The sequence below is a fragment of the Peromyscus maniculatus genome, chromosome 7 (assembly GCF_049852395.1).
Source record: "Peromyscus maniculatus bairdii isolate BWxNUB_F1_BW_parent chromosome 7, HU_Pman_BW_mat_3.1, whole genome shotgun sequence".
Lineage (NCBI taxonomy): Eukaryota > Metazoa > Chordata > Mammalia > Rodentia > Cricetidae > Peromyscus > Peromyscus maniculatus.
The window spans coordinates 74,441,611-74,454,112 of NC_134858.1; the positions used below are offsets into that span (position 1 = coordinate 74,441,611).

The following is a 12,502-nucleotide window of genomic DNA, read 5'->3' on the forward strand; positions in this document are numbered from 1 at the left end:
TCTGAGACATATTTTTTCTGGTTGAATAAAATCATACTTGTGGCCAATTCTACTTTCATATATTATTAATTTGAGACAAGAAGCTTAGATGCATGGAAACAAAAAAAATCATTAAAAAACGGCATGCGCCAATGTGAAGTCCTCGTCCTCAGATGTTCTCTTCTTGGGGTAGCTGGTAGGGAGCAAGTGATGTCCTGAGCATTGTTGCTGACATGGGTACAGCCATGTCAAGGACCCCAGTGCCTCAGTCCAATGGAAGTGACAAAGCCTTCACTGTGTGAGGCACACAGAAAGGTGAAGCCTTCCACCAGTCCAAGTGGGAATGTCGACACCCTGTGTAGAAAATGTCCATAATAGCTTTCTTCTCCTAGGATATGTACAGCTTGAAGACTGCTCCCAGACAGAAACTACTCCTACTGAGATTAGTTAAGCATACCTCCTGGTTTGATTGTTTATAATAATCTCGCTTCACTTCCTTGTTTATCTATATATGATAATCCTGACTTCTTGTTCAGCTGTATAAATAAACATGTTGAGCTTCTGCAGCTGCCAACTTTTCCATCAGAAAGCCCAGACAGTCGGTTCCCAGCTTTTCTGTGTCTGTGTGTTAAGGTAAGTCACAAATTCAATGCACTAGTGGATTACTCTCCAGTGAGTGACTGTCTCACTTTGGATCATACTCTGCTGGGTAAATTTACCCTAGGTTTGACTCTAAGGTTTGATATACTGGTATTGTCTTTCCTTGTTCTTCTTTAAGTTTTCTCCTTCTTTGGGATTATTAGAAACATAGAACATTTTATTTTCCTTCATTTCTACCTTCTTTTCTTTTTTCTGTCTTTCTTTCTTTTTTTTTTTTGACAGTTTTGCCATGTAGCTTTGGCTGTTCTTGAATCCTCCTGACTGTCTTCCAAGTGATGGGAAATTTTTAAAAAGCATAATCTAAGCATAGAAGTCAAATGGGAAAAAATATTTCCAATATTGTTTTCCATTTGAATAGCATGATGTATGTGTACCTACTGAGTAATGGTGATATCTTTTAAAAAGAGATGCTCAGCATCTGGCATTCTAAGCTTTAGAGTGTGTTGCTTGTGTTTTAACACCCATGAGAAATACTGCCAGTGCCTGTTCATGTTGCTTTGTCTGCGCTAGTTCAGCAAATGTAGGCTGGATATTCAACAAGCCAGGCCTGCCATTCTTTGCTTATGGTTTTTTCTTGATGCTGGATCTATTTTCCTTACCTTTGCCAGGCAATAAAGAGACCCCAAATTATCCTTCAGCTAAAGAATTAATTAATTAAGGTAGAAAGACCCATCCTTGAATGTGGGCAACACCAATTCCTGGGCTGGACCCTGGGCTGAATGTGAAAACAAAACCAAACAAACAACAAAAGTTGAGAACTTGGATGCAGGTATTTTTTGCTGTCTGTTCCTGACTGGCTGGCTACAATGTGAGCAGCTTCCTCAATATTTTGTGGCTGTGAGTTCCCCACTATGATGGACTGGAATCTAGAAATAAACCCTTTCTTCCCTAAATGTCTTTTGTCTGGGTATTACTTCTTTCTTTACAAGGTACAGTTGGTTCTGACAGATTTAGCCTGTCAGTACATGTTTTACTTATTGCCCCCTCCCATTTCAAGACCCAAACAAATTATGTGTTGTAGCGACTGTTTCTAAAGCATGCCAGCATAACAAGACAAATCAAACTATTTCTCAACCTTCTACAGAATGAGAAACAACACCAATAAGGTGAATCATGTAAATTCTTTGAGGGAGGAAAAAACAAGCGAATAGATACTTGTGATAAAACTATAATGATTCATGACCAACATAACTGCAGACATGTTTATGTGTCTGTGTCGGGGTAGGGGTGTATATCCACATGCCTTGCATTCTCTCATTCTCAGCATGATTGGCTTATCTAATCAAAGTACCTTTGTGTACCCAACATAAAAATCCCTACAATGAAAATAAGACTTACGAGTACCCAGAAAGTTAGACAGTACCTATTCTACCATTCCATCATGATCAGCTATGTTCACGACCAGCTTTGCTCTCCTTTCTAGATGCCAGTGAATTACAAAAAGAGTATGTCTTTATTTTGATTTCTCTGAGTACAGAGAACTGGAATCAAAATTAATGCTAATCTAGCTTACTTTTTACAGTCTCAAGCAGTAAACTATGAAGTGTTTATGACAAAAAAATGCATTTATTTTTTATGATTCTTAACATCATGCTGTTTTTGTTTTCAGGGGTTAATATGTTAGTTTTCTATGTACAAATTTATGGTTAACTTTATGATAAAGATTGCACATAGTGTACTAGCTTTTCTAAATAGGTGTGTTTGTATCAAGACAATCTTTTTGTAGCCTTTAAGCTTTTCCTTGCTTACTATTGTCTCCACTCAGAGACCAATACACAGTACTGAAGTAGTAGTTTATATGGAGTTACTCTTCATTTGAGATCAAACTACAAGCAAAATTTAGACAAAATAAAAGGAAACAAAATATTAGCTTATTGAGAGAATAATTGATAATTAATTTCTTCTGCATCCAGCAAAACATAAGCAATGTTTACATTAAGAAAACATTATTTGTTGAAATGAAAATCATAGAGCTGGGACACTGGTGAGTTTGCTTTTTGTTGTCTAATGGATGCCTCAGCTCAGGTTAAGTTCATACGACTTCTATAAAAGATTGATAGGAAATTGAAAACTAATCCTGTCACACTGTAAACAATTAAAATCAAATGGAACACCATCATGAAAACAAAATAATAACACTGGGGGAACTTTAATGACATTTAGACACTCTTTCTTTTATTAGTATTTCAATATACTCAGTAATATAAAGAGAACAAAAGATTAGATCCTAGAGTAAAACAGGAAAAAAGAATGTTCTAACGCACACAGCAAAAATGCAACACTTCCATTGACACAGAGAGCCTTACATTGCTAAAATTTGATTTAATCAGTTACCTAAATGCATGACCTTATGGGAATTTGAGAGCTATGGATCATCTGAACTTGTCAGTTGGCCCCACGCTGCGATAATCAATTTTTCAATGTCAGACTCATTTACTCCTCGAAGAATCCTAAAATAGCCATTCTCTCCCCACGACTTTCCCCAGGAATTGGCAGCAATCTGCAAGAGAAACAAAAATAAGAAAAATGTTGAGTATTATACTTTGATATTTTTAATCCTTTCTACAAAACCAGAAAAATACTATTTAATTTTAAATAGCCTTTGACTTTTACAGATGGTAATGACGAAGCACATAATTTTCTGGATAGTGATCAGGGTACTTTATTACTTATATCATGTTAATATCCTCATGTGTCTTCACTGGCAAGAGCCAGAACTGACATGTCTTCAAATGTGATGGTACATTTGAATTGTAGACTTGACATAATATACAATCACCAGAGATGGGATTCTCACTGGGGAATTCTGTAGATTAAGTTATTTTAGTAGCATGCCTATAAGGAATTTTCTTAATTTGATTAATTGAGATAGAGAGACCCATCCCTAAATACAGGTAGCATCATTTCCTGGGCTGGACCCTGGGCTAAATGAGAACAACAAAAAAGCAAGATGAGAACTAGCATGCAGGTATTTCTTGCGCTCTATTCCTGACTAGCTACGATGTGAGCAGCTCTCTCAATGTTTTGTGGCTGTGACTTCCCCACCATGATGAACTGGAATCTAGAAATTAGAGCTGAAATAAACCTTGTCTTCCCTAAATGACTTTTATCCCAGCATTTTGTCATATCAAATGGAAAAGAAAGTATGACACAGACGCATGAGGATTATGACCTATTCTTGTGTTAAACACCAGAAAACCTCAAATACATGATATATCATTCTGTGTTCAAGGGAGTTATAATCTAATGAATTGTGATCAGCAAAAGTTAAATGCTAAGGTGGGTATAGTCATAGAATGTTATTGAGGTCACCCTAGCTGCATCACATTTATTTGCTTGGCTGAGGAAAGGTGTAGATTAGCTATGTGAAATGCATAGGGAAGGCTTTGCAGAAACTGACCAAACTCTCAAGGTAGAGAGATGCTCTAGCAGAGGGAAGCAGCAAAACCATAAACACTAAGCATGAAGCAGCATAAGGGAGTTTATTGAAGTAATTAAATTGTTAAAATTCTTGTTAGGTAGCTCACCCTGGCAGAAAACCTTCAATTCATCATAGGGTACATACCAGAACGGAACTCACTAAGACTTTCCTCCCTAGAACTAGCACTATAGATACGAGCCACCAAGTCTGGTGACTAAATCACTGCTTTCAGTTATGTAATCTAATGAAGGCAGAGAAAATAAAGTATCTGAGAAAGTAAAATCAGCAGGAATTAGAAGCTTTTCCTTTACTCTTTTTCTTTTTAAACTCTGAGGATGATTAGAGAGCTGAGATGGGTCCAGAATAACTCCTAGATCTAAAGCTTGAGTGAGTAAGTACATTGTGAAGCAGAAACGCTAATGGAGTGTGCAGAGAATGCCATAAAGGCAGAAGAGGCACATGGAGGGAATTAGTTGACCACAACTAAATGCAGTAGACTAGCTCCATAAATTAGAGACTTCATAACAACAGCTGCCGTGCTTGGCTTCCATTCACCCTTGCTGGGACTAAGATGGAAAAATCATCTTGAGTGTGATCTACACTGATATTCCCAAGGCATATGGTGTTGCATTCAGTTTCCTCCATTTTCTCCTATGAGAATAGACTCCCTCAGCTTCAGAAATTGTCATGACAACATCAGTTTTCAAAAACATCCAATTATCATCAGCATTTCTTATTTTAGATTTGGCTTTTTGCCTCCTCAATCATCCCTGACACCTGAAAGGAGCACTCTCAAAGATGGATCTGAAATCACAAATTCAGTATATCTCCTCAAAGTTGAAATGGACTTTGAATAGCTGGAAATGAGACAGCGGCAAAATGTGTGTCTTTGCAACTAGGAGCTAAACAAAATTCCAATTCCCAAATTTTGTAGTCAGTTCCAATAGATGAACATGTTGGAAAATAATTATATATATATATATAATATATATAATAATTATATATATATATATGTGTGTGTGTGTGTGTGTGTGTGTGTGTGTGTGTGTGAGAGAGAGAGAGAGAGAGAGAGAGAGAGAGAGAGAGAGAGAGAGAGAGAGAGAGAGAGAGAGAACATGTATTCCCAAAGACAGAAAAATCAAATAAAATCAATCTGAAATGAAAAATATTTTAGGAACATTATTATTTTTTATAGTGAAACTATGATATTTGTAGCATTGTACCTATTTTCATCTGACTATCTAAAGATTATTTCCATGTCATTTTATCTTTGGTGAATCTGGGAAGAACATGTAAAATTTGTTAAACAGATGCAAATTCATATGCCAATGAATGTTGTGATAGCTAATCTTGGTTGTCAGCCTGACTACATCTGGAATCAACTCAAACCCAAACAGCTGGGTACACCTGTGGGGGATTTTCTTGAGTGAATCATTTGAAGTGGGAACACACACCCTAAATCTGGGACCCACCCCCCTTCCAGAGAGGCTCAGGCTAAAGGACATGGAAGAAGGAAGCTTCTCCTTTTGTTTGTCTGTGCTCGCTCTCCTGCCGGGTTTCTCTAGCCTCTTGCTGAGGCATTCCTTCACTGACGTTAGAACCTTCCCCAGTATTCCAACTGGACAAAGGCTGCAGCTGCAGCTGTCTAGAAATCTTTTGGGTCTCTACCACAAGATTGGGACTGCTGAGATTAACATAGAATCCATTCAAACTACTCTTCATTTTTTCTTAACTTTGTCACAAAGGGGGCAAGAATCTTGGGGGATATATTAAATTCAGCCTACCACAAAATCCATTCATGGTCTATATGTTAGTAAATTAGAAATAAAAGTGGGCCTTTCACTATCTTACACAATTTATCTTCAAGAAATCCACACCAACACCAAAGTTAGTTTTAAAGTATTAAAAGCATTTCTTTTATCCTTATAGAACAAAGCATGGGCATTCTTTATTATCACACCCATCAATATTTCAGTGGAGGTTCCTTAGGTTTCATTTAATGAAAGGAAAGAAATATGAAAAATGTATAATAAGAAATATAATTAATATACACAAGAGACATCATTCTATATACGAGACCCTAATACTTTACCAGAATATTTTAAGAGCTCATAAATATTTCCATTAAACTTGTGGGATACAAAATTAACATATAAATAGCAGAAGCCGTTCTGTATACCAATTATAAAGATGTTGAGAAAGAAGTCAGAGAAATAATCCCATACACAATAGCAAAAATAAAACAAATACACAAACAACAACAACAACAACAACAACAAAATACCTGGAATCAACCTAACCAAGAAAGTGAAAAATGTCTAATGAAAAATATAAAAAAGTGAAGAAACTGAAAAGGACACTAGAAAATGGAAATGCATTCTCATGGATTGGAAAAGTTAATCTTGTGAAAACGGCTATTCTACTAAGGGACATCTACAGATTCAACACAACCATGATCAAAATTTCAATGCCATTCTTCACATAAATAGAAATAGATAAAAATAGCCGGCATTGGTAAAATCATAATAGATATGAGATCAACAGAATAGAATTAAGGACCCATATATATATATATATACCCTTATAACCACAGACACCTGACTTTTTACAACGATACCAAAATAATATAAAATGCATATAAAATATATATATAATGCAGACTATAGAAATGGTATCTTCAACAGTTTCGTGAAAACTGGATATACATGTGGAAGAATTAAATTAGATCCTCAATTTTGGTATTGTTATCCTGGTTTGTAGAACTTCTCCTTACTGTATAGTCATAAAAGGATTTAATGTAACACTGGCTTTACTTGTTGTTTAAATGTCTGGGAATATTGACAAGACTGCCCACCCCAAGTTTCCTTGTGAGGGTGTTGTAATGCAGTCAGCTTTGTAAAAATCTTCCAAGTGCCGGGTGGTGGTGGCACATGCCTTTAATCCCAGAACTCAGGAGGCAGAGGCAGGCGGATCTCTGTGAGTTCTAGGCTAGCCTGGTCTACAAAGCGAGTTCCAGGAAAAGCACAAAGCTATACACAGAAACCCTGTCTGGAGAAGTTCTCAGCCTTTCTACTTTCTTCCTGATGAAGCTTTCTTTTCCCACTAATGTATACATTTCATATTGGATAATTAACAATGTATCTATTTCCATAACTTTTCCTAATATTCTCTTAATTAACTGATTAATACGCATTTGGTGCTTAGCAGTTTTACTTTCAATATGGATTATTTTGTTTCCATCTTAGCGTTTCAGAAATTATTTTTCAAAAATTTATTTTCCTAAGTTTACATGTGCTTTCTTTTTTTTAAATTAATTTGGGGCCTTGTCTTTGTAAATTTTCATTTTTTGTTGAGTATGAGTTTCTCAGCTAATTGAAATACTGCTTCAACTTTTTTTTTTTTTTTTTTTTTTTGAGACAGGGCTTCTCTGTGTAGCTTTGGAACGTCTCCTAAAACTCACTCTGTAGGGCCGGCCAGCCTCGAACTCACAGAGATCCACCTGCCTCTGCTTCCTGAGTGCTTGGATTAAAGGCGTATGCCACAACTGCCCAGCTTGTTTCAATATCTTAAAATTGTATTTGAGATTTCTTTTATGATTTTATATTAAGTTTTATAATGCTTTAAATACATAACATTTCTAACATGGTATATTCTATATAATTTCCATCTTATGTATTCATCAAACTTGCCATGCATCTTGGCAATTTAGGTAAATATATAAGGAGCTTTCTAATAATTATCTAGAGTACAAAGCCATCAAGCAGTGTACCTAGTCAACATCCATACTTAGATATTACTGGTTTTTCCTATGAGATACTGAGTTAGAGATTAACATTTATTCATTTTTGTAATTTTAGCTTTCCATTTCAAAAACTTCATTCTTTCAGTTTTAACTTGTATGGATATGCCTTATTTTACTTCTGCTTTGAAGAAAACTGTCAGTAACTGAAGATTTTAGGGAGGCAGACACATCATCAGCATCCCTCTGTCGTCTTTGTTTCACTGAGCAACTTGGTAATGTTGTCATTAGGTGACTTTTCACTTTCTACTTTGTCTTTGTATTTAAAGATCAGTGGTTTGCCTTAAGGTCAATTTTGATGCTTTTATTTATTTTTAAATTAAAATGTGATTACATCATTTCTCCTTCCATTTCCTCCCTCTAAACCATCCCATATTCCTCTCCACTCTCTCAAATCTGTGAACACCTTTTCCTTGGATTATTCTTGTTATATAATATTATGGAACATGTATAATTAAAAATTATCTTTTTTTCTGCTATTGATAAGGAAATTCCTCTGTACAGTTTTCTTGATTTCTCCTGAATAGAGTTTATGGAGATTTCTAAAACTTTGTTTGGTATCCTCCATTTTTGGAAAACTGGTCATTATGGGGTAAAATAGAAATTCTGCCGTTGTTTTTCTCTCTTTCCCTTGCAGGAATATAACTATACGATCATATACTGTTTCCACCTTTCTCTGCGCATGCTCTGGTGGATTTGTTTGATGTTTTTTTTCATTTCCTTCAATTATCCTCTGTATATTATAATGCATACATTTTGTTGAACTTCATTTCCAATCATTAATTACTATATCCACTCCATTTCAATATGGAGTTTGAAGCACTAGGTAGAAAAATAAGATTAGAGCAGAAAATTAAAGTGATACAAGCAGGAAAAGAAGTCAAGTTATCATTATTTGCAGATGATATAACATTATGCGTAAGAGAACCCCGAAATTCCATCAGAATACTTGTAGAAATGATCAACCCTTTCAGTAAGTTGACAAAATATAAAATCAAACTACAAAAATCAGTAGCTTTTCTAGACATCAACAACAAATACAAAGACAAAGACATCACAGACCCACCCCCATTTCACAATAACCCCAGAGAAAATAAAATATCTAGTAGTAAACCTAATCAAGTAGGTTAAAGACCTTTATGGTGAAAACTAAATCTCTGAAGAGATTGAGGAAAATACTAGAAAAATTAAAGACTTCCAATGCATTGATAGAATTAATATTATGAAAATAACCATTCTGTCAAAAGCTATTTCCAGATTCAATACAATTCTACTCTCAATCCTCATTTCATTCTTCACAGGAATAGAGAAAAGACCTAAAATTCATATGAGGTCATAAAAGACTCCATATATCTGAATCAATTCTAGCAAAATGAACAATGTTAATGGAATTAACATTCCAGATTTCAAGACATATTATAGAGTGGTAGTAATAAAACAGTCTGGCATTGGCTCAGAAAACAGACATGTTGACCAATAGAACAAAACAGGAAATCTAAACATTGGTACACATAACTACAACCAAAGTTGACCAAGATGACAAACAAAGTTGACAAAGATGCTAAAAACATATGCTGGAGAAAAGAGTTTCTTCGATAAACAGTGTTGTGAAAACTAGATGTCCACTTGTAGAAGAATTAAATTAGACCTGTATCAATCAACCTGCACAAAAATTAACCCCAAATGGACCAAAGACTTGAATATGAAACCTGAAAATGCTGAAAGAAAATATAAGTAATACCCCACAAGACATAGGTGTAAGAAAGGACTTTCTGAGTAAGACTTCATTTGTTTAGGAATTAAGGAAAGCGGAAACTCAAAACTAAAAGTTTTCTGTATGAATTAAAATTTTCAATTTTTTTACAGATTGATTTCTTCAATTTTTACTAACTATTTTATAGTGGCTATTTTAAGGCCTACTTACTAGGTATCATTTGTTAATTATATTGAAAACTTTCTTCTATTGAGTATTGGTGCTATGGAATTCCATTCTGTATGCTGTGAATGTGTGTTGCTCTGATTGGCTGATAAATAAAATGCTGATTGGCCAGTAGCCAGGCAGGAAGTATAGGCAAGATAAGCAGACAAAGAGAATTCTGGGAAGAGGAAAGCTGAGTCAGGAGATGCCAGCCCACAGTACAGGGAGCATCATTTAATGGCACACAGGTAAAGCCATGGAAAACATGGCAACATACAGATTAACAGAAATGGGCTGAGTTTAAGCGTAAGAGCTAGTCAATAGAAAGCCTGAGCTAATGGCCAAGCAGTTTTAATTAATATAAGCCTCTGTGTGTTTACTTGAGTCTGAGCAGCTGCAGACTGGGTGGGACACATATAAACTTATAGCTACCTATTGGTTATAATTTTTCTTATTCATCTAAATTTTTAGTGTGTGCTAGATTTTTATGCTAACTGCAAACACTGGTATTATATTCATTTTCCACCAAGGGTTAATCCTTTCTTTATATAGGAAAATATGCTAAGGTAATAATCATTTCAGCATTGTAAAACTTAAGTTATTCAGAGATGGGGGTTTTATTAAACTCAATCTATATGTGGTTTCAAGTATTCCAAGACAATCAGTTCACAAAGGATCCTGAGATCCTGAAAAATTTGCCCGGATTTTCCACCCTCTTCTTTGATTGATAGCTTTGTTTCAGTGCTCTGTAATTATTTCATGGGAGGAAATAGATGTAAGCTTCTGGTCCCTCTAGACTTCATTCCAGGTTGATTCACATTCTCAATAATGCTTTCTGTACTCATTACAAAAATGATTCTCAGCTTGAGTTCAGACTTACCAAATGCTCCCAGGTCACAGATAAAGGTCAATGATTCATTCAGCTCTCATTTTTAAAATAAAGCATGTTTAAATTTGCACCAGGTCCTCTATGTATATATTATGGCTGTTTGCTTGGTATTTCTCTGGAACTCCTAACAGTGGGAGCAGGTATATCTCTACTCTTCTGCCTGCTCTTGAGATTATTCTCTTCCTGTTGGGTTGTCTTTTCCAGCCTTAATATGAGGGCTTTCGCCTTGTCTTATTGTGTCTTGTATTGTCCTGTTTGGCTGTCTGTCTTGGAGGCCTGATCTTTTTTGAAGAGGAAACAATGGAGAGGATCTGGGGAAGTGGGAAGAGGGGTTTAGTTGGAGGGGAAACTGTGGTTATGTTGTGCTTCATGAGAGAAGAATCTATTTTCAATAAGACAAATAGAAAAAAATTATATTGTTGCTTTTATTTAGTTTTGTTTCTGGCTTGTTGATATCTATTACATTTTACCCAACAATGGAAAACACCCAACAACTTCCGTTAGAAAATAGGCCTATGCCATAAATATTTTCCAGTTATATCACATAACCTCAGGAAAGCAATAGGTAGATGGTTTTCTATTTCTGGGTATTTTGTATAAATAAATAAATAGAAATCCAAGAATGTTGATAAACCAAAAATGAGTATAATTCAATGACAAGGGATGGTTGCCTTTCCTTCTAGAAACATTTACTCTTCACATACCATGGGGAGTAACTCTGTAGCCATCTGCCTAGTTAATTGATTTAATGTATATGAGTAACACAACTTCTCTTATCTCCTTCTAAGCCAGAGTGATTGCTCAGACAAGGTCCTGAATTAGTCCCCAAGGACATAACATTATCTCCCCGAGTGTTGAGTGTTTACATGCCAGAAGAGACAAAGCCCAGTATTAAAGGACGTCATCTGGAGTTTATCCAGGCCTTGGAAAGACATGTTTATATTGTCAAAGGCTGGGGCAATGTAATAAGTGCCATTTTATTTTCGATTATTCTTCAGGAAAGAAGAAAACCACTTTTTTTCTCCTGGAAGTAACTGGAGGAATCTTCTGCTCTCTCTCACTTCATTAGGGGGCATCTACTGCTGCTTATACAGAAGTTTCCATCAACTCACATCACATCCTAAGCAAATGTGAGGCGTGTGGGGTACGTGCTGCTTTGCTGAGTTGTTACTCTAGCTGCCTGGCTGTACTGTGAAGCAGTCTTTGTTACTGACCCAAGAACTCTGCCCCGTGTGATATGTCTGTGTGCACATGTTGAAAACACTGGATGACTCATCCTTCATTCAAAACTATCAAGAGCACTTAAAGATTATATATTTTAATTAAATCTCAATTTATTCTACATAAACTGAAAATTATTTCAGCAGCTTGATTTACTTTCCCTAAATGCATATTTATTTGTTTGTTCAATGATTATTTATATTCCTATATTAAATATATCCTATATGTAGTTGCATATATTCAGCCTTTGGATTCCTTGTATAAGTAAGTTGAGTATTATCACAATTGAAGATGAGTAATAAGCACAAAGGCCGGAGTCCAATCCTTGGAACCCATATTTATAAAATCCTGGTGTGGTAGTGAACACTTATAATCCTAATGCTAGCAGAGTAAGCACAAGTGGATTCCTGGAGATCCCTGTCCCACCAGCCTTGCCTATTGGCTACTTCCAGGCCAGTAAGTAATATTGATACCTCCAAAGAGTAGCACCAAAAGGACATCACTTAGGTTGTTCTTAGACCTCTACACATTAACAGAAATGAGCACACACACACACACACACACACACACACACACACACACACACACACGGGAGAGAGAGACAATGTATGTAGT

The 12,502-nt window shown here is 35.7% G+C and overlaps 1 protein-coding gene across 3 annotated transcripts in view; it reads right to left on the minus strand.

Moving 5' to 3' along the window:
* Positions 1 to 2,792: 2,792 nt before the first annotated feature.
* Tinag (tubulointerstitial nephritis antigen) overlaps positions 2,793 to 12,502 on the minus strand; it is a 113,567-nt gene continuing 103,857 nt past the window's right edge. For 2 of the 3 annotated variants that reach the window (XM_076576705.1, XM_006973734.3), the window contains exon 11: positions 2,793 to 3,139. In XM_076576705.1, the coding sequence (XP_076432820.1) occupies positions 3,005 to 3,139 (135 nt within the window). In that variant the 3' untranslated portion in view covers positions 2,793 to 3,004. The remainder of the gene's footprint in view (positions 3,140 to 12,502) is intronic. The other variant, XM_076576704.1, reaches the window with a different exon arrangement.